The following is a 24485-nucleotide window of genomic DNA, read 5'->3' as shown; positions in this document are numbered from 1 at the left end:
CGAACTGCATTTAGTAACTTTCCTAAATTAATTTTACCTTTATAAAAAATTTATCTTTCAAACCTTTTTTAACGAGTGCCAACTAGGCATCGCGTAAACTTAAACCCTTTTCAAGGAGTAAAAATATTAGTTTAAGAATTTACCATTTTAGAGGTGGAGTTCATAAATATACTTGTGTATATATTTATTTGTGTTTGAAATCTATGCCTAGAAAGTTATAAAAAAGTGAAAATTGTTGTCTACAACCTTCAAATTAAGCATAAATTAGAAAAAAATGTATTTTTTTAAAAACTATTGTATCACTGTTAATTAGTCCAAGGAAAATTGAAAAACTTTTATTGCTGTATTCTTCAATTTGTAGGGTGAACAACAGGAGACTAATGTCAAGAATTACTATAAACAATAGTTATGGTTAATGATTCCCCTTAAAAAGGGGTGGGTTTGGTTTGGGCAGCTGCCTTTCCTTTGCTTCTCTTTAACTTTACAAAAAGTAAAGAATTTACCAAAACCCATCTTTTTTCTTCTCTTCTCTCTTGCTTTCTTTCATACTGTCTCTTTTTCTCTGTCAAAACATCAGTCTATTCAAACTTGCCTTTGCTCTGCTGCTGCAACAACTGATCAAGCAATCACGTTATTTACAAGCAAGGACCTTAAGTTTCCAGTTTTTCCACTCTCATTTTGCATATTTTACATGATCTGTAAGTTTAGTTCCTTCTCTTCCTTTCTCCCTTAGCTCTCTTCCTTTGCCTTTACTCTTCTGTGGTCCTCCATTTCTCTGTACGGTAGAGGTAATCACTTAGCTTTCAAGTTTATTTTTTTCTCTAAAATTTACCTTAAAGTCAAGTGCTTTTCTGGGTATGCAGTAATTTTTTCCTCTAATATTTTCCAACTAATATTCTTGTTTAATCTGCATAAAGTTCGTATTTTGATGTGATTATTTTCTGGGTATGACTTATTTTGGATATTCATGTGTCTTTTGATTGTATACCTGTTGATTTTGTTGGGCTTTATTAGATTACTTCTTTGATAGGCATGAATCAGTGGTAAAGATTGTATTTTTTTCCCATTTGTGAGGGTGTTTAGCATGGTTATGTTTACTCTTAAAATTTCAGATTAATTGCTGAAGTGTTTTTCTCACACACCCAGATTCTAGTTTGCGCTAATGTATATTTAAAGGTTTTTTCTAGGAGATTATTGGGTAATTAGTGTTGTTTGAATGGAAAATTTTAAGGGAGATTATTGGGTAATTAGTGTTGTATTTGTACTGGAATTTTATTTATGATTTTTTGTGGGTGCATTTTCTGTAGTTAAGTTGAAATTATGACGAGGGTAGGCCGTGATTTTGGAGATACAATGCAAAAGGAGGCAGTCCCACCAGTTTCAGCTGATGTGGTGTTTACTTCTAGTCGGTTTCCAAATTACAAGATTGGAGCAAACAATCAGATTGTGGAGGTGAAGGAGGACCCCAAAGTTTTATCTATGAAAGAGGTGGTTGCAAGGGAGACCGCCCAGTTGCTGGAGCAGCAAAAACGCCTCTCAGTTCGGGATTTGGCCAGCAAGTTTGAGAAGGGCTTGGCTGCAGCTGCCAAGTTGTCTGATGAGGTTTTTTTGATACGAGTCATGGAAATTTTTAAGTTTTTTCTTTCTCTATTGTCTGTGGTACAACTGCCTTTGCAACCGGACTAACTTTGAACTTTTGCGAGGTTGGAATCGCCATAAATTGGCATATAATGTCTATTCTACTATCTGGGAATATCCTATTGCATTTTTCTTTCTAGTTGATGTGTTAGATGGGATATTTTGAACAACCCAAATTAATGTTTGTCAGTGACTTTTGGAGGGTGTGATGCTCCTTTGCACTTGCACGAGTATTATGGAAAAATGGTTCGAACCATTTAGTTTGGACGTATTGCATGAGATGTTCATTAAAGGAATTGTAGTTTGTAATATTTAGGTTTCTAGATGACCTGCATTGGTTCATGTAAAGGTACGAACATTTAGACTTGAAGATGCAACAAGTTGTGCATGGGGAAGTGATGGTAATTTATAAGTGCCTGTCTTGGGAACTTGTTTTTGGGGTTGGGGCGGGGGCATTCTTTAAAACAGATTCTGTTTTCAAATTTCCTGGCCCAGCTTTAATGCAATAGTATTAAGGAAGTATGGTGCCTTTGATGACATTGAAAGATGTTCCTTGATCCATTTCAGGCAAAACTCAGAGAGGCAGCTTCTCTGGAGAAACATGTCTTGTTAAAGAAGCTTAGAGATGCACTTGAAGCTCTAAGAGGACGCGTTGCTGGCAAAAACAAAGAAGATGTAGAGGAAGCTATTGCTATGGTCAGTATTTGTGGCTTTTACTGTTTTATTTTTTTTATTTGTGGTATTTCCTGATCATGTTTAGAAGGATGGACATGGATTTGACATGACCTGGGCATTTGTGGTGAAATTTATCTAAAAATTAGGGTACAGATTTTCTGCAAATTATATATGTCTGTGTGCAAATTTATATAGAACGTTGTTGTTATAACTTGATGTTTTGGTTAAGACCCCAAGACATAAACAGAATTCTGCAGTTATACCCAAGAATCTCATGGGCCATGTGCAAAGCATATCTTGAGAAATTCTTGCTATTTTTCTGAATTGCTTTAGGGAAACTATTTTTTACATGTTTAAATAATGCTTTAGCTTTGTGTATCGCAAAATTGTTTTCCATTTTCTGTTTTCAGTTTCAAACAAAAATCTCTTGGGCTTCTTTTTGTTACAGTACTTTATTAGCTACTGCTTTTGAAAAAGGGAAAAAATTTGGTCTGTTTTGGTGAAATTTTGTGCTGGTTTGTGAAGATGTAGGTATGAATATACCTGTGAGTTCTTATGCTTTTGAATTCTGTTAAGTATTGGGCAAATTTGGAATAAGGGAACAGGAAGAGCGGAAATTCACAAGTAGGGTGCAAGTTTTGGGAAATTAATTAATGGGGTATGGGTTACCATTCATAAACTATAAAAATGTTGTCGCTGTAGGTAAAATTATGAATAATCTTATCTGCACATACTAGCACTTGTATATGCACATTCGAGCATACATATGTGCACATGTATCGATTTAAATATGCACATTTGAATGTACGCCTATATACACCAAAGTACACATTTTAATTTGTTAAGTTGCACATTTCTATTCAACAGGTTCAACAGGGTGCACATTGTTACAAGGAATTCAGTCATTTAGCAATAAATTTATTAGTTAATTTAATTCATGAACAATAACCCATTCCCTGTTTGCAAATTTTCTAAAAGTTACACTCTACTTATAAATTTTCGATCTTCCAATAACCTTTTTCAAAATTTCCATTAGGTATTTATTAAAGATGGAAATTTATCATCTCCACTTTATGTGGAATTTCAAGCAAGCTGTCTATATTCATTCTACGGATTAGGGTATGTTCATTAAGTTTTATGATTAACTCAAGTATCTTTAAAGAACCCAATTAAAACAAAAAGGAATACTGCTGCTTCTAGAAATAAGAAAATTTTAACTTTGGACTATGAAAAGGTGGAATATTTCACCAATGAAGATTGCCGGCCACAAGCTTTTTTTGTTACCTCACTGGGATTTCTGTACTTTTAAATTCTTACTCCTACAAAAACAAAGCAAAATTCTCTCAAAATGCTAGGTCTAGGGAGAGGACAGCAGATGCTTTTGCTCAGAGCTTGTATTTTCATGCTAAACTAAGAAGCAGAAGATCTATCTAATCTTGCTGGGGCTGCTTATGTGCTTCTGCACCGTCTCTCACTTTCTTGCTGTTTTCATTTACTTGAGAAATGTTTGATTTTGGAAGAGCATTTTTTTTGGGTCTTTTTCCTTTTCCTTGGTAAGATGGCGTTCTCTTTTAGCATCTAATCTTTTCAAATTCTAGTTAATTACTATTGTGATCCAATATTTGGTCTATGTAGCTTTAAGAACTGTTGTATATTCGTTTTGGTCTACATTACTAAGATGCCAATACAGGGTTGTATGAGGTGGTTGGTTGTTTTGTTGGTGACATATTGTTTTGTATATGCTAATTTATTGTTGAAAGTTGCTAATATTTTGCACTTGGAAATGTTTAGGTTGAGGCTTTAGCTGTTCAGTTGACCCAGAGGGAAGGAGAGCTAATTCAGGAGAAGGCAGAAGTCAAAAAGCTTGCATCTTTTCTGAAGCAGGTATAATTTAAGTATGTAGTATTGCATGAGCCAGGAAGTCTCAAAAAGCATTTCAGGACTAATATCAATTACTAATTTCTAGATGTGATTATCAGCTTTTTTAAATCTGAAGTTTTAGCTTTTAAATCAAGTTCAAGTGTTGTATTGTTAATGATACTGTTTTCTGTAAAATTCTTCTATCAATCCATTTATCATGTCTTAATTCTTAAGATAAATGATTTTCTTGCAAACGTCTAGGTTTCTACTCTATCAGTATTGTGTTCTCCCTTAAAGGTGATTTGTATGTCCTTTTGTTTTTGAAGAAAGTTCTATTGATAGAGAAGATAAAAGTGAAGTCGTGTAAAGTCAAAATTCAGCATGTTTGTTCTCTTTGTACAGGTTGTCCGAAGAACACCAATATGTTTTTAAGTGGTAGCTGGGTCCAGTGTGAACCTGAAAATGTTTTTTTAGCAGTAATGCTATATGTATGATTGCTTAAATGTATAAAGTATGTGGTAATACAGACGACAAGAAGGTGAACAAATGACATGTAGGCCTGAAATGCATGACTTGATGGAGGAAGATTTTTTTAATGAAATATCCCTGAAATGTTGGGATTTTCACTATTATGCAATTCAAATTTAGCGAAACTTAATTTAACAAGCGAAGTTTATCCTTCTTTTTTAGTAGGTTCCCACAGAAAATATCTAAGACTCATCCTTGAAAGTCTTTTCAATGTCCATAATTGCTTATCCAGTTGTGGAAGCAAGCTATGTCGACCATCATCCAAAGTTATTGCTGTCTGATGGTAGATCTGTTCTAAGGAATGTTGTGTATTTTTAAGTGTTTATAGGATTCAACTTGGTAGCATTCTTACCCTTCTTTGCCTAATCGAATCTCTTTCTTCAATCTAGTACGAACCTTTGAACTGCTGTAGATTATAGATGAAACTCCAGAATTATAATTAAGAAAATTATTATTTTCAACCGATGGTTTTCAGTAACTCGATTGATCTTCTTTTAGCCAATAATCGATAGAAGACCTGTTTATCTTCTGTGAATGGTGACAAGTTCTATGATATTTTTTTGGTGGATTAGAATGATGCTTTGGTGGATGCTCATGATGCATGTAGTAGGCTAATACCAGGCTGTCATATCATAGTGTCTTTCTTTGCATGTTTTGTTTTTTGTAGTAATTGGCTCATCATCGTTAGCTATTTTGGAGTAAATTTCATGTGCTGATCGTCCTTTCCTCTTTTTCTTTGTTTACTAAAACTGTATGCAGCAGCTTTTCTGGGCAATTTTGGGGAATAGGAGAAGTTTTCCAGCATGACTTTAAAAAAGACTGGGGGGGCCTATTTTCATCATTTACTTATGTGGTCATTCTTTCATGTTTGTTCTGCTGTTGGCTTGAGTTGATGACATGAAGCTTTGTAGGCTTCTGAAGATGCTAAAAAACTTGTTGATGAAGAAAGAGCTTTTGCTCGGGCTGAGATTGAGAAAGCCAGAGAAGCAGTACAAAGAGTTGAAGAGGCTCTTCAGGAGCATGAACGGATATCCCGGGCTTCAGGACAACAGGTTTCATTCAAAGTTCCTTGGAATTACTATCTGCCAAAAACTTATATGTTCCTTGTATTCTTGTTTCCATACTTGTCGAGCATTTATATCTTTTCAACTTTTAGTGCTTTGCTATTGATTTGTAATAAGAAAAGTAGGACCATGATTGAGTTCATGAATGCCTGATATATGGGCTCCGGAAATGACACCAAATTGCCTGTTTTACATTGACTAAGTACAAGTTTCAAGTACAACACCTATGTCCAAAATTTATAGAATTGGGACTTCTTGTTCAATTACAGGAGTTGAGTATTCATAAGTTAATACTTTTCCTCATTCTCAACAAGCTCATCTTGGTATGATTGGGAGGTAATCTTAGGTTGAACATCTTAGAAGTGCTAAAGGCTTTGTAGTAGCATAGAATTTCCATCAACACCTAGCAAAGAGCTACAATGGGAAATTTGGTGGACTTTGGAAATCAGCAGGTTTTCAGTAGCAAAACCAGAAGCTGCATGGTTATCCTCATGTATCATGCAGCTATGTGCTCACGGATAAAGCAATATAAGATATCCTTTTTTCTAGATACACCCCAAGAGACGTGTCTTAGCCATAGCGTGTTGGTGTCAAATATCTGAGATGGATATTTGGGTACTTTTCATGATCTTAAAATCTTACCAAGTCCTACTACAAGTATTATAAATCTGTTTTTTGTAATTTTTGTTTCCCTCTTGTTCAGAACGTCGTTTTCAGCAGTTAAAAAGGTTTGAAAGGCCTTGCAGAAAATCTTTATGTACCTTAGCTTTCAAACCAATGTTAAATAACTTTGGTCATCCGAAGGAAAGAAAAAGCTTAAAGAAAAACTGAAGCAAAAGGCGACGAGCACTACTGATCAAGATACATATAATTTTTTGGCAGTGAAATCTGATTTTGAACCATACATCAGGCTCTTCTTTACTCTTCTCATGTATAAGAAGTTAAATCCTTTAACAAAAGCAATTTTTGCCTATTGAAACTATCTCACTTTCTTGCACTTTATTTGTGTAGAATTTTGGTGTGATCTGTACCGTTTGTAATCGCATTGTCTTGTTTTGTAATCAGGACATAGATGAGTTGATGAAGGAGGTTCAAGAGGCTAGACGGATTAAAATGCTTCATCAGCCTAGTAAGGTTGTTAATTCTGTTCCACTGTGTCTAGATAGCATAATTTCTTTTATCTCCTCTTGTTCTACATTTCTTTCATGTGTTGCATAAGTGTAGTTTTGTTTATAAACAAATTCGTGTTGCAGTCATTTTTTTCCCTCTTATCTAAGAAAAGGAAAGAGGATACCTTGAATTGGCTCACCACTTTATCACGTCTCTTTTGTGGTTTAGACAAAATTCTTTGGGGATTTTTTTTTGCAACATTAACAAATGTTGGTAGTCCCTTATCTAATAACAAGACATCAGTTGTGGATTGATTTGGTGATTACTTCTTGGCAGTAAAGAGGTTGCCAAGTAGCCTTTTTTTCCTAAAAGTCAACCACAATGTATGTCGGATTTGCAAAAGTCTCCAAATAGTTTAACTGAATGAATTTGGTTTCACACGATGATAATCTCTTTTATCATTTAAATTTGATCATTAAACGCTACTCTGTCTTGTTCAGGACATTGGGTTGGAATTTGTTGCATTTTAGATGACATTTCTTGTCATTCTCTCTTGTCTGTCATGTGTTGTTCATTTCTTCTGGGTATATCTTTGATGGCATAGAAAATTCCTTGTTTCAGCTAAAAGAGTAACTGCTGCATATGGTAAACCATTCATCCATCTTTTTGGTATATAGTAAATCACAATATGATTGTTGTTTACAAAACAATTCCTGAAACTAACTCCAAACCAAATGAAGCAAAACACATGTTTCGACATGCATGCAGTATGCAGCTGCATTTCATGTATCAGATACGGGAGAAACCCAAGACAATTTTGGTAAAATGGGGCTGTACATGGGTGTCATATCAATGTTTTATAGTTTTTCCTTTATCCCAAATAAATAAACGTAAGATTCGTTATAAATTGTTGTCTTTTCTGCACCATACGTGTATTGACTATTACTTCATTCACGTGAATATGAATTGGTCTGAAGATTGTTTAGCTTCTTCTTTGTACCTTCATCATTTGTCTGCTTGAGTTTCTAGAGGATGTTTTTCCACAGAGAAGTTGTCTGGCAGGGTTAGTTAGAAGTCTGTCATGTTTCCCTCATGATTAATATTTCAAATTACCAATTTCACAGGTCATGGACATGGAACAGGAGCTTCTGGCATTGAGGCTTCAGCTTGTAGAAAAGTCGAAGCATTCACTGGTGCTTCAGAAAGAGGTTCTTAATTCACTCATCTCTTCTTTGCAAATGATAAATCGGGGAATGGTATATATTAACAGAAGAAAAGAAGAAATATGAACTCAAAAGGAGTGATTTGGTGTTGCTGCTTGATGTACACCTACTAGTACACGCTCAAAATGCTCTCAGTAATTACTGCTCTAATTTATAATCTGTAATAAGCTGTCGACAGATTCTCAGTGGGTTGAACATCTGTTAAATGTTGTCTGAAGGGGTGATTATGTATAGTTGGCTCATAATTTTAAATAAGTTTGCCAATCTTCTTATCTGACTAAAACATGAATTAGTGATGCAGAGAACTTGGAATGGGAGACTTAAATTCTACTGAGCTGCAAAAAACTTGGGCTACTTCCGTTGTTGTCACTGTATCTTGATTGATAATCAACTCTAAAATGGATAATTGATTTCCAATTTGGAAGCGTGATACAGTTTGAGGAGTTCTAGTAGGAGAATATAATCTTGTATTCAAAATCTGGCAGTTGCAATATAAAAGGGAAATACTTAGTTGAAGCTATTTGTTGGATTTCTTAGGCAAAATATGTGAGTTTTTTCAAGTTGAATGGAATGCCAGAGAGCATAAGGGCTTGGCCTTGTAAAGTTGAAAACATGTTACAAAAATCTGCATGGTGTTTCTAGTTTAACCGTAAGCTAATATAGAAGAATAATGTAGTGGTGTTCAAATCCATTCCCCGCAATTTGAACCTCGATTAGCTATCTTTCATTTTTAGTTTTTGTAAAGTTCTGGGTTAAAACTTATATTTGTTGATTGTGTGGTTAACATGGTATAAAAGGCAGTTTGCTAGCTAAAACATTTTCTTTTGTTTTCTTTGTCATTCTCTGAAGTTGGCAATGAACAAAAGGAGTGAGGAGAACATGTATGAATTAGATGGCACTGAAGCATTGGGCTCATATTTGCGGATATGTCCATGCTCAGAGAGAGCTCTAGAATTGTCAGAATGTTCATTTCAGTGGTACCGGTTATCATCTGAAGCTGGGAAAAAGGAACTTATTTCAGGTATACCTGTTAAAGCCTTTATTTCACATGTAACTATGTAAAGAGTTCTTTCTTGTTACAAGAGAGTTGCAGGTTTAAGATCTGTAATCCAAAATACAAGACACATGCTGGTCTGGTAGATATATGCATTTTTGGTGCCCAATATTTGCTTTTTATTCTTCTTGATTAACGTGGTTTCCTTCTCAGTTGTTTGGGTTTTGTGTCTTTCCCCCCATTTTTGTTTTTTTTTTTCAAGTGTGTGCTTAAAAGTCTTCTCAATGTGGTCTTAAAAGTCTTGTACTTCTGCTTTAGTGTTGACAATTGTTATGTTTTGAGGTTGCCTTCCAGTACTGGGAAATGAACTAGTGACATGTTGGATGTGATAAATAAGAGCCTCCATCTGGAAACTTTGTACTTCTGAATTATTGTTGGCCATAATTGAGAATCATGGTTTTGCTGCATCTTATACAACTGTCTAATGATGATTGCTATTAATTAAGGGCAAGGTTTTAGTTGAAGATTCCTGGCCTCTGATTAAATTTTTTCTGTCTATTGGTCATTATCTCCTTGGACTTATCTGATTTTTAGGTTGTATGCATATGTGGCAGTCAATGGTATTCAAGCTGGTGCTTGATGTTACATCATGCTTCAAATGTTTTGAATTCTCATGTTTTTCTGTTTTCTACTATGCTAACTCAAGTGAAGAAATGCATGGTTTGGCTTTTGGAATACCTTTTGATTTATCCCATCTTACACACTGGAAGTGCAACTTATAAAAATATGCATGTCTTATGACTGTTGTGAATCTGTGCATGGTACCTTCTGTCCCATTTTTGTCAAGGCGTTACTTTCATTAAGAAATTAGGCACCCAGATTATTGATCAAAGTAGCATTGGATTATGCTGATTGATCAATTTTTATTATTAGGTTGTAGACATAGCAGCCAAAATTGTAACATTGAAATTGAAGAATTATATTTTAAAGTATAGGAGTGAATACGCTTGAAAGCTCAAATCGACACACTCAACAGTATGGTAAAGTGGATGATGGAACATATTGCAATTTCTCCAAAAAAATGTGTTCCATTTTATTTGAACTGCAAGCCGTTTTAGTTGGAACTGCATCCCCAAACTGATGAATAGGAGTCTATTATGGATTCAACCAAGAATTCTTATGGTCTCTCTCCTTTGGCCTTATTTTATGACTGTTTTTTCACTCTGATAGCAGGATCAACTCATTTTATATCACAAATTTTCTTTCACATTACAGTCCTTTATAGTTACCTTGATTATAGCTTCATCTCTGAAATATGATTAACAAACTTTGCATATAAACAGGCGCCACTAAATCAGTTTATGCACCTGAGCCTTTTGACGTTGGTCGAATTTTACATGCTGAAATAATATCAGATGGCCAAATGACAACGGTGGCAACTACTGGTCCTATTGATCCTGGTCTGCTCTTGATCCTGGATTTTAAATATGTAATTTGATTACGGGATTTTTTTTTTGGCCTTTTCCTTTTCCGGAATAGCCAAGTCAAGTTTATGTTCACTCTTTTCGCTATATGCTACTTCTTTCTACATTTTAGGGTTCAGGTCAAGTGTGCAATATTACTGATTCAATATTTGTAACACAGCTCCAGGATTAGGGAACTATGTGGAAGCATTGGTCCGGAGGCATGATATTGAATTTAATGTAGGTTATTCTTTCTTTCATTTCAATAAAGTTGTGATCAGTTTACTTGTTTTACTCTGTGGCATGACTTGAATCAATCTGTCTGTGGGAATTCAACATGTTAATCTTAATAGGATCTCCGTCCTAATTGTATTTCCAGCGTATACAGTTAATTCCAGGACTTGAAAATTTTGGAAGATGCTGTGTTATGAAATATTGGAGATCTGATTTTTTACTATGTATTTGCATCAATACAGCAAGAACCCTTTTCTATGGGTATTAGTGCCATCTAATCTAATGTAAAAGTGGACACTTGTTTTTCTCAATTTAATTTTAGGTGACTATAGTGCAGTGAGACATTATAGACTTTGTTCCATTCAATTTTTTTCATACTCTAGTATGGATTAGAACTTTGTTTTGTCATAGAATGTATTGGTACACATTTTAAGTGCTTGCAAACACACAAGAAATTATGTTTAGTTTGGAGAATGTTTATGGTTTATACATATAGTTACTTATGATTCACATGTATGCAAAGACTAGTTGTCCATGTCAAGGAAAATGGAGGAAGTGGTGATGCACCACTTAACTTTTATTCATACATATTGCTAAATGTTTTTGTATGAAGATTCCCATTCATATAAAGAATGCGTGGGTAATATTTTCTCTGAGGCATGTGTCACATAACTTCAATATAAATAAAAAGAAAGTAATGCCTGTTATTTAGTCTTAGCTAGGGAGTGAAAACTTAGTTGGTTCCTGAATTTTTATTATACAAAATTCTTGGTTGTCAAAGTATTAATTGGAAGTGGAGTGACCTGTATGTTTTACTTGCTCTCCAGAAAGAAGATAAGCATATAAGCACTGCTTGTTCTCTAGAGCTTGGAATGTTACTAGTTGCCGTCTATAGAAACAGAAATACTATGCAAACTTCTTTAATTACAATGAGCTAGTTGTTAGGGCTATAATTCTCCTTGTGTAGATGCACGGCCTAAATTTAATTATCCAGTTGGGGCTAAATTAAATCTTATGTGCTGCCTATGTCTATTGCAATGGTATTTACTTATTCGTTTTAACTATCTAATTTGACGCACACACTCAGTATTGTTTTCCTTGAAACTCTAAATTCCTGTCAAAAAGTCTCACATTACATTGTAATAATTTAGCCTAAGAATATCCCAATGCATTCATTTTCGTCTATTCTGTTGCATGCTGGATTATTTTCACTATGTATCATGTTAGGACATTAATAGAAGCACTTTGTGTGATGAATGATACCTCTATTCACTTTTCGTCTTAAGTCTTTGTTGTCATAACTAAAATAGTATGCACCTCTGTCTCAATACAATTAAATTAGATGCCTTTATTGCCTCTGCTATTTTGCTTGTGTAGCGAGCTACAATATGGGTTCCACATTTTTCTTTCCCAGTTTTTCTCATTATTTTAGTGCATATGTGACACTATGATATATGGTTGTTTCCATACTATCAAATCTAGGCTTTTTTCTACATGGTCTAAGAATATGGCAAATATATGGCCTACACGTAAAACTGGGTTTGTTGATTAGCTTGTGATGTGCTGGTACAGTCTCTGTACACAGCTAGGGAAAAATGCATTTTAACTTTGATGATATTGTTGATAATGCAGAATTTATATCATTTTCTAATGGCCTGAAAATTGTATTAGTCTTTATGCACTATTACTTGTATGTAATTGTCCAATTGTGGGACTATTCTTATTACTCTGACACATTTTCAATTTAGTTCTTTTTTCATTTTAATGTTAAATTTTGTTGCTATATCCTGTCACTGCAATTATCACATTTACATTGTTAAAATATTTGTGCTGGTTGCAGGTAGTTATTGTGCAGATGAATGGCTTAGATCATTCATCACAGTCGATACACGTGCTTCATATTGGAAAGATGAGAATGAAACTTCATAAGGGCAAGACTACAATGACCAAAGAATACTATTCCACTTCAATGCAGGTATATCCATTCTATTTATCCATTATTTTAATGAAGATACCATTCGTATTACCCTGTGGTTTTGAAAGTTGTATCATGAAGACATTTTTTCACAAAAAAAAAGCATTGCAAAATCTGAGTATCTCTTGGTCCAATCCTTTTTTTGGGTCCTTTTGGGAAGGAATTAGATAGTGGCTATGAAACTTGGACTAGGAAGGACCTGAAAAAGGAATGTGTTAAGACCTCAAAATAACAGATGATAATGATGCAGCAGTCTAATGAAGCGAACAATCCTGCAAGTGTACAAGCACTGGATGAAACAATGGACAAGAGGCCAGAAATTATGTAGTAATAGTAGAACACCACTTGAAACAAACTCCTCAGATTCCAATCGCCTTAAACTGCTACCCTTATCAAAGGTAAGTGAAAATTTGCAAAATAGTCTTGAAGTAAGTTAAAACTATACACAAGGCTAAGCCCAGTGCTTAGCAAAGAGGATCAATCCTAAAATTAGAGATGTCCAAATGCAAGTCTCAGCAACAATATGAAAATCAGAATCAGTTCAAATTTGGACTATATTCCAACCTTGTTAGAATTTAGACCGTGCTCTTTTTGTTTCTGCACGACTTAGGGCAGTGAAGGTTGGTGACCAAGTTATATAAGTGTGCACGCTCTTTAATCTTGGCTCCATTGCTCACAGACGTAAACAGGTAGGAGAAAGCTGGGTTGTAGGCCATATGACAGCTTTTAGGCTGGTAATGTGCTAGGGGAATATGCTGGGAGATCTTGGAAGGAGTAGATGTGCTAAAACACAATGTGCATGAAGAGTTGATTGAAGAAAATTGGGCCCATTGAGCTGGATCTTAAAACTAGATCATTTGTCAATTGTCGTAGAAGGCGAAAGACAGTTTATTACACCCACTAAATTTCTGGCCATACAAATTCTCTGTGGCTATCAAGGATTGGGACCTGGCCTTGGTGGATTTGTTTTGCCACTGACTTTAAATATCAGATGCTGTTGTTGGGCTGTCAGCCTCTGTATGTCTTCTCAGTTCTTGCATCAAGATGAATGTGGTAGATTAAATTGGATAATAAATAATCCCTCTTTAGAGGATATCATAAACATCTTTTGGCATTTTAGCACAGACAATATATCAGCATAAAAATATCCTATGAAAGGTTCAGTGTTTGAATAGCGGGTTCCATAATGTACAGATGCAAAGTTGTAATGACAACATGAGATTATGTTTTATCCATTTAAAATTGCAGAGTCTGGTGCTTAATCCACACCATATACATGGCATTTTTGCGGCATAGGTGTTCCACCTTTCCAAAACTATTTGTTGCCACATTTCTTTCATTTTTGTTTGGAGTGTCAATCCATTTTTTTTTCCCCCAGATGTGATCTGTGCTCTATTTTACTGTGCTAATGATTGTTTGTTTAATCATTATCATTGCATTTTCAGCTTTGTGGCGTTAGAGGTGGCGGAAACGCTGCAGCTCAAGCTGCTTTTTGGCAAGCAAAAGTAGGGCTTTCCTTCGTATTAGCGTTTGAATCGGAAAGAGAGAGAAATGCAGCCATCATGCTTGCCAGGCGTTTTGCCTTCGATTGCAATGTAAGTACCAAAAACCTGTATGATCAATTCTTGTTACTAACATTCTTCCAAAGATGGCTTCCATTACAAGAATAATAAAACCTGAATATGTCTCATTTTCAGATCATGCTTGCCGGGCCAGATGATAGAGCTGCTCCAGCAACTTGAAAATGGTACCTGGTTCTATAGCAGATGTAATTATACTGATTTCCATAATACGAGTTTGCAGTAGGAAATAGATTTAACCTTTGATTGTAATGTGGGTTTTCGCCACCTCTTTCATTTTTTTCTTTCAATTTTTTCCTTTGTATTTTTTCTTTTTTTGGGTTTCCCCCTACTTCCTAGGCGAGGCAGGCTTTTTCTTATTAGCCTCAAGCTGGTCGAAAAGAGCAAAGTATATTTGTGCACTACTTTCATTTCGATTGAATGATGATTGACATTGGAAGGACAAGAAAAGTATGCTGATGATTGCTGTCTTCTTACCATTTTTTCCCCTGAAAAGAGGACTAGTGATTCCTCACTTATCTATTGTCTTCTTGCCCCTCTCTTTCTGAACTGTCAAGCAAACATAAAATTTGTGAAATAACTCTTCTGTTGAAGTAGTATGCCTTAGGACCACAATAAATAAATAAATAATTATGGTTTGTAATTGGACGAATTTAATTTTTATTGAATATGTCTGATGGTAGGGATATATCATTTAGTTTCACGTTTATTTTATTTTGGTTGAATGAAATGGTAGTCCAAAATAACAGCTGATGAAATGGTAAAAGACGTGAGTAGAATAATGGTTTCACAACAATTCAATGCTTGATGATTTTTGTTTCTTGTCTTAGAATTTATGTTTGATTTTCACTATATCTCCTTTTCCAACTTCCTTTCTTAGTCTTCCCATTTGTTGAAGAAAAGGGCATAAATGGTCACTAAACCATTGAAAATTCTCTAAATCAATCACTAAACCTTTTTATTAGCCGTAATGGTCACTAAACCATTTATTAATAAGTCAAATAATGAAAACACGTTTTGTTATCGCTCACGTAACCCAAAAAAAAAAAAAAAAAGAAAGACATTTTTTGGTCCAAAAATGTACAGCAGAATTAGTTGAATACTATTTTGGTAGAAGAAAAAAAAATTTAGTGACCAGAGCGATAAGTGCATATGTCAAATGTCAAGTACTTTGACATAAAAAAAAATATTTTTGTTAAGTGAGGTCCGAAAGACAAATATAAATAGGGAAAATGATCGGTTTCATCTTTCACATTGCACAAAAATATTCTTTTCGTTCCTCACTTTTAAAATGAGGCAATTTCGTCCTTGAAATTTAAAAACTGAAATTATTACATCCCTGAACCCAAATTTCAATTTGAATGAAACCACCAATCAACCTGATTACAAATTTTGGGGGTGTAATTGATAGATCATTTGGTTAACTCAACTTGATATTCATGTGAAATTTAATGAATATAAAAATAAAAAATAAAAAATTATAACATAAAAAAGAAAGATTAATCTTTCCTACATTATCATTGTATACATTGACGGTTTTATGTACCGCCATATCATTTTAATTTAAATTTAAACACCAAAATTTATATTTATGATACACATCTAGATTCGCAAGCAGATATACTAACGGTGCATGAAAAGATTTACCAAAAAAAAAAAAACTCTACTATTCCAAGACAAAGAATGGCCTTTTATTTTATAATTTTTATTTTTTTGGTTTAATAAATGTCATGTGAATATGATGAAATTGACCGAATGATCTATCAATTCTATTTCCGAAATTTATTACTGGGTTATTGGATGGTTTGATTCAGATTGAAAATTAAGTTCAGGGATGTAATAGCTTTAATTTTTAAATATCAGGGACGAATTTGCTTCATTTTAAAAGTGAGGGACGAAAAGAATATTTTTGCAAAATGTGAGGGATGAAATAGGTCATTTTTCCATATAAATATTAGGATATCCTTCTCATTGTTCCCTCCAACAATTTGACAAAAATTAGTCAAAATTTGAATGCTAATTGAATCAAATTTGTTTTAGCAAAGCTCTATCGTTTACCAGATCTCATTTGGATTGTGTTCTAAAGTCTTATTTGTAGTAGCAATGTTCTAATTGAATACTAAGTCTGGCAGGCATTATCATTTTCCCCCCCAAGTCTAATGTCTCCATGTATGTATAATCAGAATGATGAACTAAAGAGAAATTTTGTGATAGGTCAATACAAGCGCAGACACTTGCAATATTATATATATATATACACACACACCATTCCACCTCTCCTCACACTCTTTCCGCTTCCAATCTGCAAGGCATGGATTTCGAATTCTGAACCTTGCAATTGTAATAGCTCGTAATATTCAGAATTTCTAATACCTGTATTGCCTCTTCCCCCGAGCTTTTATAACTAAACATTGTTGAGGTTTTTATCTTTCACTTTGATGTTGATTTCAAAACTCAAATTTCAAAGTCACAGCAATTTTTCATTAAATTGTTAAACAACTCCGTTTAAAACTGAAAAAAATGGACATTTATCAGGCAAAAAATTAGGGCTCCTTTCAGCATACCCTAATGGCAATATACCAAGTTTGACACGATTTCTTGCCAAACGCAACAATGGAAAGCAAAGTATATGACAAAGGATTGGAGCACCAATTTTAGGTGTTAAGGTTTGCCTAAAACAGCATTATGGGTAGCTTTCCTATTTTGTCCCTTTGTTGACCAGCAATTGATGGAGAAAGTTTACAAATTTGGTGGTTCAATCAAGTAAGGATCAAATTAGCCACATAAATATTGTTCACAGACTAAATTAGCTAAGAACAAAGTTTAAGAATTTTTTTGCTTTAGTGAGATAGTTGAAGGACTATATTGGTCCTTTGCTCTCAAGATTATTTTGGAACCTTAAAGAAGTGAGTCATTTTAGTAAAGATTGCTTGGACATTAAATCCTTAACCTGAGTTATTACTTGCCGTATTAAATCCCAAACTTGAGTTATTACTTACAGCCAAACTATCCATTAAGAAAAGGGCTAATTGCAATTTGCACCCTCAATCTATTACTGATTTGCAATTTGCACCGTGAACTATCAATTTTAGCAATTAAGTAACTTATTTACTTAAATTGATCGAAAATCAATTGCTTTTTATTGGTACTTTTGATTGAAAAGACTTTACTACCCCTAAATGAATAAGAGAATTATGAAATCATGGGTAATTTTTTTTGTTATTTTTCTCCTAAAGCAAATTAGGAGTACTAAAGATCTTTGATTTACAAAATAGTGAGAAAGATTCATTGGTTTTCAAATGATTTGAACAACGTGTTAGAATTTGATAGTATAAGGTGCTAAAGTGCTAGGATTGATAGCTTTGGATGCAAACTGCTAATCAGTGATAATTTCATGCAAGCAAATCACAACTCGGAGAGAAAATTCTAAGATTGTGATGGAATTAAAAAAAAAAAAAATAATTCTACAATGGGGCTGACTTTAGTGCCGAATGTGAACTTGGTCAAGCTTGCATTCAGCAATTGCTAGGTTCCCCATTTATATTTATTAATAAAAGTCTTTCGTGCCTGAGAATTTTTTAGAATTAATAAAAAGATATGGAGTTCACATTCATCTAACAGGTTAAAATCATCTATCTAACAGAATATATATATATATATATATATATATATTCCAAAATAAACCCTAAGGTTGCTAGAGGATAATTTGTTCAGGTGTTGAACTTGGGTTTCTCAAAATATGTATTTGGAAGTGGTGACAATCTTTTTACTTTGTTTATGGTTATGGACTGTCAAAAAAATACAGATTACTACTAAGTAATTTCTCTAATATTAAATTAGATAGTTATTTTCTTTCAATACCCTATAGGCTCCAGACGGGATCCTTTGTCTATTATATATGTTCATTTTTCTTGTCCAATGCAAAACTACGTAGTTCCACTTACTAAATATTGCTGATGTGACACATAACATTGAATGTATATTTAGGGGGTGTTTGGTAAATAGGTGAGATCCTCTGTCCATTATATCTGTTCATTTTTCCTGTCCAATACAAAACTACGTAGTTCCATTTATAAATACTGTTGATGTGGCACATAACATTGAATGCATATTTAGGGGGTGTTTGGTAAATGGGTTTCAAACTCAATTCTGGCATGTATGGCCTACTTTCTGAATTAACATGATTGCACGTAACTGCAACTCTGACAAATTCACGGATTTCGTTCTCAAATGCTTGCCTAATCTCATCTGAATCATGCAACGTGAAATTCCAAAGTAAACGACTATGGGTAAAATTAGGCATAAACAAACATTATTTATGGATATTATTAAATTTGAAACCTATTTACCAAACCGCTATGGCTTCTATGAACAAGAAAAGAACCCAGATGTGAACTTGGGTTTCTCAAAATATGTATATGGAAGTGGTGACAATCTTTTACTTTGTCTATGGTTATGGACTCTGTCAAACAAATACACAGATTACTACTAAGTAATATCTCTAATATTAAATTAGATAGTTATTTTCTTTCAATACCGTATAGGCTATGGCTTCTACGAACAAGAAAAGAACCCAGATGGATAGTGCTTGATTTATTATGCTTTTCACTTAATATTATGCAATAACTTCTTGATAATATTGATGTCTACTTCTTTAGTTTATTACATTTATTCTTCTTTTTTTTTATTTTTTTATTTTGGTGTTTGTAATAGACATAAGGTTGTTGGGAAAGAAGATGAAATTGAGGATGCAACAGTGGCTAGAAAGCTATTGGGAAATTGTGGTAAGATCCTGGAAACTGGGGTTGGGTAACTTCATGTAATTGGATTGCTTTTGGGCTGCTCTTTTGCCCTACAAACTTCGGTTTTTTCCTTCCTTTACGCGGTGTTACGTCAAATATGTGACTGACTGAAAATGCCACCCTTGCGAATTTGTTCAATGGTCAGCAGAGTTTCTTGGACTGATACAAAAGTCTTGTTGGTACTTCATTTTCCTTTCTGGTTCTGAAAGTCTTGTTGGTATAAATAAAAAGGTCTACAACCTGTTTTGCTTCAATTATAAATTTATTACATTTCATAAAACTCTCTAAAGTAGTTCAGTTCATCATTCTTGTTGCTTGGATTGCTATTTTTATAGAAAAATATTTTGTAGCGATCTGATATATGTGCAGTAAAAAGGTAATTAAGAAACGTGTTCACAAAAAATGTAAAATTTTTTGTTGCAGACAACCATTTTGCAACTAGGGAGTAATAGAAGAAACATGACTTTAGATTGTCCCCTCCGAGTCTCCCTTCGTTGGGGCGGCCAAATATGTAGCTTGAGGGCAGGTCAGTATGTTATTTTCCTCCAATTTCTGATCATACATTCAGATTTCAGCATAAAATTGGATGCGATGAGTTAGTCAACAAAATACATCAATGCCTGGAGGTTGTCAAAAGGCAATTCAAACTAAAATTTACTCTTCGAACCCCATGCAGTGGTCCCATGCAGTGGTCCAATGATGTTTAAGAAACTTGCCAATTATGTTGCAGACTTGTAGATCAAGAAGGAAGAAATTTCCCATGCATCTCCAATAAACGTCGGACAAATTGCTAATGGTCTAATGAACGAAGTAACGGGAAAGATTGTTATAATCACTCTCCTCTAAAGAAAGGGTTCATCTAAAAAGCGATTTGTTTTGTCTCTGTTCAGACAAAAATTGACATAGATATTTTGAGATTTGACTTTTTCTGTAACATAAATGGATACAGAAAGTCGTTGTAAACATCTTTGAATTTACTCTATTTGATTTAAATTTGAACCAAAGGTATAAATTGCTAACGGTCTAATGATGCCTCTAATTCCAGCGTGCTCGAAGCCATGTCAATCTTACTCAGAGCTTGCCTCACTTTTCGTCCCCATTTCAACATACTCCCTAGAACCTAAACCCTATAACATCCGTTTTTACACCTGCAGACCATAACTAAATTCAAATCCAATTACAGAGCTTATGTCAGTTTTGCCCTGACATGCGCTGTTCTTCAAGAATTGATCATGCAATTGTTAGTTGACTAAAAAATATATATTAAATCTATATCGCAAAGCAATGTTGTTTTAAAGGTATTGAGCAAAAGTGGAACTAGCTTCAAGATGAAATACTACAAAATACAAATACTGAATTAAGGCACTATTATTTCACGAATAAATATTCTGATTCTTATAAATAGTAAGTCAAGATTGACTTCTTGTTTAATAAATGAATGAATATCTTGTACACACTAAATACATATTTTTCTTTCTTTAGGGAAGGTGGGATTTTTTTATAGTATTATTTAGTGTAAATGGGTGGTTTCGAACTTAGAACCTTTCACTTACATTCCCTCTTCCGTATCACCCACAACCTATCTCTCCTCCCAAGAAAAGTGGGATTGTATGCTTCACAAACACAATCATTCATATCTCAATACATATAGATACGGGAAAAAAAAGGGAAACTTAACAACATGGTAAAGAAAAAAAAGGATTAAGGAGTCTACTAAACTAATTTAACCACATACCTGTAGGGACAAAACTCTCTTTGCTTGACATTAACTTGGAATGAAGTCTTTTAACAAAATCAAAATGAAAAATTAGCGTAACTAGACATGCATTATTTAGTATATGTGATGTATTGATGGCGCTTCGATAGAGTTCGCATTTATCAAATGCGAGGTCTAATTCTAAGAATTTTTATTAAAATTTGAATCTTGACAAAGTTCAGATGCACTAAATGCAATGTCTGTTACCATGAAATTTTTTAGGGTAAACACAGTTTACCCGTTGTGGTTTAGCACTTTTTCACATGATTTTCTTGTGATTTGAAAAATTATATATAACCCCCTCATAATTTGGACAAAAGTGTCAACGCTCACGGAATTTGCATTCCATAAGGAGTCAACTAAAATGTTAAAAGTACCCCTTTGTAAAGTTGAAAATTATTAATTAACCACAAGGGAGCTATGTATATATTTTGAAAACCATAAGAGGCTTTTGTTGTAAACACTAAATCATGAGGGGGTTATGTAGTAAAACATAAAATAATAAGGGGTTAAAGTGCCTTGCGTATTAAGTTTATATATTTTAGTCATTTCACCCATTTTAGTTTCTAAACAAGAATATTCTCAACATTTCCTTGGCTTTCTTTATAGAGGATAATTTCCGTCACATTAAACTTTAATCCAAATTATGAAAAAATCACTAAATCAAGGGGGGTACAGTGTATTTTATCCAATCCTTTTTTAAAATCTGAATTTTAATACACTTCGCATTTAGTAAATGCGAGTTCTATTTCTGTGCAGTATTTTTAAATTCAAACCTTGACATGGTTCCGTTTACAAAATGCAAAGTCTACTTCCGTGAAGATTTTTTTTTAAAAAAAAAAATTTATTCAATGAATGCAAAGACTTTTGGGCCGAAATACCACATCAACATCAACCCCTTAGTAGAATATTTTTGAATTTCATCACAAAGTTGGAAATTTCTCCGACTCTTTAACGTTTTCAACACAACAGGGAAATATACCAACGCCGAAAATGAAAAGCATATACAAGGAAGCTTCGTAACAGAAACCGTGATCCCATGACTTTTGGTTTCCCATCAAATAACGTCACCTTGAAAACATTCGAATTCAGGTATCTTAACATATGATGCCGCGGTTGGTCAATGATTGAATTGGATGATTAGCTTCTTTCCTGCATTAATCAATTACCAAGAAGACTTTTGATTTTTCCACGAAAAGGACAGGTGGTTGAAAGATGAGCTGCAGAATTTCGACCTTTTCAACTCCTATCGTAGTAACTTGTGTTCATTACGCATAGAAGATAGTAAGAAGTACGGTACTTGTGTTATGAAGTCAAATTTATGATTAATTAATGCAAATAACAGATTATAAGTTATCTCTTTTTTTTTTTCAAGGAAAATTTTTATTAATTGATAGTTTCATTTGTTATGTATTGATAAATACCATTTGGCACCCGTGTTTTAGGGATGTTTCATAAAGGGAAAAATTTTTTTTAGTTAAACACCATCTTCAATAACACTTTAAAATATGTACAAATTTTAGAGAAATACTAAAAAAAAAAATACATTCGATAAGGTATCGGCGATAGAGGAGGATGGCGGCGTTGGATAGAAGAGATGGATAGTGGTGGTGGGTGGCAGAAGTTGTCGGCAGTGGGTGGCAAGCGGTGCGGGAGGGAGGAATGGGTGTTTTGAAAAAATGTATTTTTGGGTGTTTTGGACAAATATCAACATATTTTTTTCTACAAACAGAAAATAGTAAGCCTAGTAAGTTTTAAACAAAATTCCCATAAAATACACTATCCAAGACGACCCAAATAGAGTCTGTTTGATAGGATCTTGATAGTTTTGTAATAGTTTATAATTATCAGAAAAGTAAAGTAATAGCACAAAAATTTTCTATTACATTTCTTAGGATAACTTTATGAGGTCAATTAATCTTATATGTTATAAAGGAGGTCTTCAGAAGGATACTAGTTTAATTTCATAAAAGAAATTATTTAGTCTATGGGATTGGTCGAAATTTGACTTTTTTTCTGGTAAATTTTTACGTCTTAGAGTTATTGTCCTGTAAAACTTTTTGATGTTTCAGAAGAATTTTTTTTTTGTTCGGATGATAGTTGAATTAGAGAATGGACAAGTATTTTTTAGACTCCTTCCTAAGTTTAACCAATTATTTTGTGGGTATATTACATACAATCCCCCTGTGGTTTCATCTATTGCCACATAACCCTCCTAATGTTTCAGAATATTTACTTCACCCCCTATAATTTTATGTAAAGTGAAAATTTGATAGAAGATAGTGTATGTAACATCGTTAGTTGAAATATCAATATTGTCCTTACTTAAATGTTAAATCAATCAATGACTTAACAACCTTAGAGCATCCACAATGCTATTACACTTTGTGGAGTGTAATCCACATGCCACGTCAGCATTCCACTTTCTCCTCTTTTATTACACTTTCACTCACAATGGATTACACTCCACAAGGTGTAATAGCATGGGTCCACAATTAATCAAATATTTATTTTAATAATGCATAACTCATATCCCATAAATAAATAAAGTAATTTTTAAAACTAATGTTGTTATTTTTAAAAAATAAAGTACTAACTTTCGTTAAATTTTGTACATTTTGAATTTTTTTATTTTCTAAAAATGATATTATTAATTTTTAAGTTTGAATAATATATCTTTTTCTATGTTTCAAAAATAATATATTGTTATTTTTTAAAAAATAATTATGTAGGAAATTAAACAAATATTTGATACGTCAAATGCGAAGATATCATAATAATCCATACTTAATTAATAATTCGGAATGTAATTAGTTGAACTCCATAACATAATATTACATAAGTTAAATCAAATAAAATACAAATAATAACAAAATGAATACTAGTTTTCATTGTCATTGCCTTCGAAATTTTACCGTTGCCATAGGAAGAAAATTCAATGGATTACACGCATCACCTGTGTGATGCGTGTAATATCCATGACACGGCTCCAATGGGGAGCCGTGTCATGGAGGGGTGTAATGGGGAGCCATTACACCCCCATTGGAGCTGCCCTTATAAAAAAGTATAGAGAGATTACACTGATAAATGCAAAAATTATTGAGGGATAAAGTGGTATTTATATAAATTATAAGGGAATTGCATGAATATTGAGATTTTATCACACGCACTTTTAACATACATTTGGTATGAACCCCATAATTGATTGTGCATTTCATTCATTTTTCACTTTACATAAAATCACAAGGGAGTTATATGACTATTTTAAAACTTTAAGAGGGGGTCATCTAGCATTATGTAAAATCACTTGGGAATAATAAGTAATGTACCCTTATTTTCTTTCTTTCTCTTTTCCTTCATTTTTAAGGCACTGTACTTCTTTTCACTCCATTATGTGACATTTTAACTATGTGATGACTCAAAAAGAAGGGAAAAAGACAACACAACCACAAGAAGAAGAGGGAAACATATAAGAATTTGGACTCTCTTATATGGATTGCAATATTCTATTCTTGGCTGAAATCTTAGACAATGCAATTGCACCAAATCACATTTTTAAATTAATGAGAATAATTTATAAGAA

The 24485-nt window shown here is 33.6% G+C and overlaps 1 protein-coding gene across 2 annotated transcripts; it reads left to right on the top strand.

The window, feature by feature from the left end:
- Nucleotides 1–491: 491 nt before the first annotated feature.
- Nucleotides 492–14858, top strand: LOC113782894 (stomatal closure-related actin-binding protein 1-like). Of its 2 annotated transcripts, none has more exons than XM_027328844.1 (13): nt 492–698; nt 1308–1602; nt 2206–2334; nt 4105–4197; nt 5613–5753; nt 6831–6899; nt 8000–8083; nt 8948–9119; nt 10436–10552; nt 10737–10795; nt 12630–12764; nt 14210–14359; nt 14462–14858. In XM_027328844.1, the coding sequence occupies exons 2-13, from the start codon at nt 1321–1323 to the stop codon at nt 14504–14506; spliced, it is 1476 nt and encodes a 491-aa protein (XP_027184645.1). In that variant the 5' UTR covers nt 492–698; nt 1308–1320; the 3' UTR covers nt 14507–14858. The 2 variants fall into 2 exon arrangements, with proteins under 2 accessions (XP_027184645.1, XP_027184653.1); XM_027328852.1 differs by lacking the exon at nt 492–698 and adding an exon at nt 711–788.
- The last annotated feature ends 9627 nt before the right edge of the window (nt 14859–24485 follow it).

Source organism: Coffea eugenioides, chromosome 1, assembly GCF_003713205.1.
Source record: "Coffea eugenioides isolate CCC68of chromosome 1, Ceug_1.0, whole genome shotgun sequence".
In the NCBI taxonomy this organism is placed as follows: domain Eukaryota; kingdom Viridiplantae; phylum Streptophyta; class Magnoliopsida; order Gentianales; family Rubiaceae; genus Coffea; species Coffea eugenioides.
Note: the sequence above shows the minus strand (reverse complement) of the source record. Positions and strands in the feature narration are given on the sequence as shown.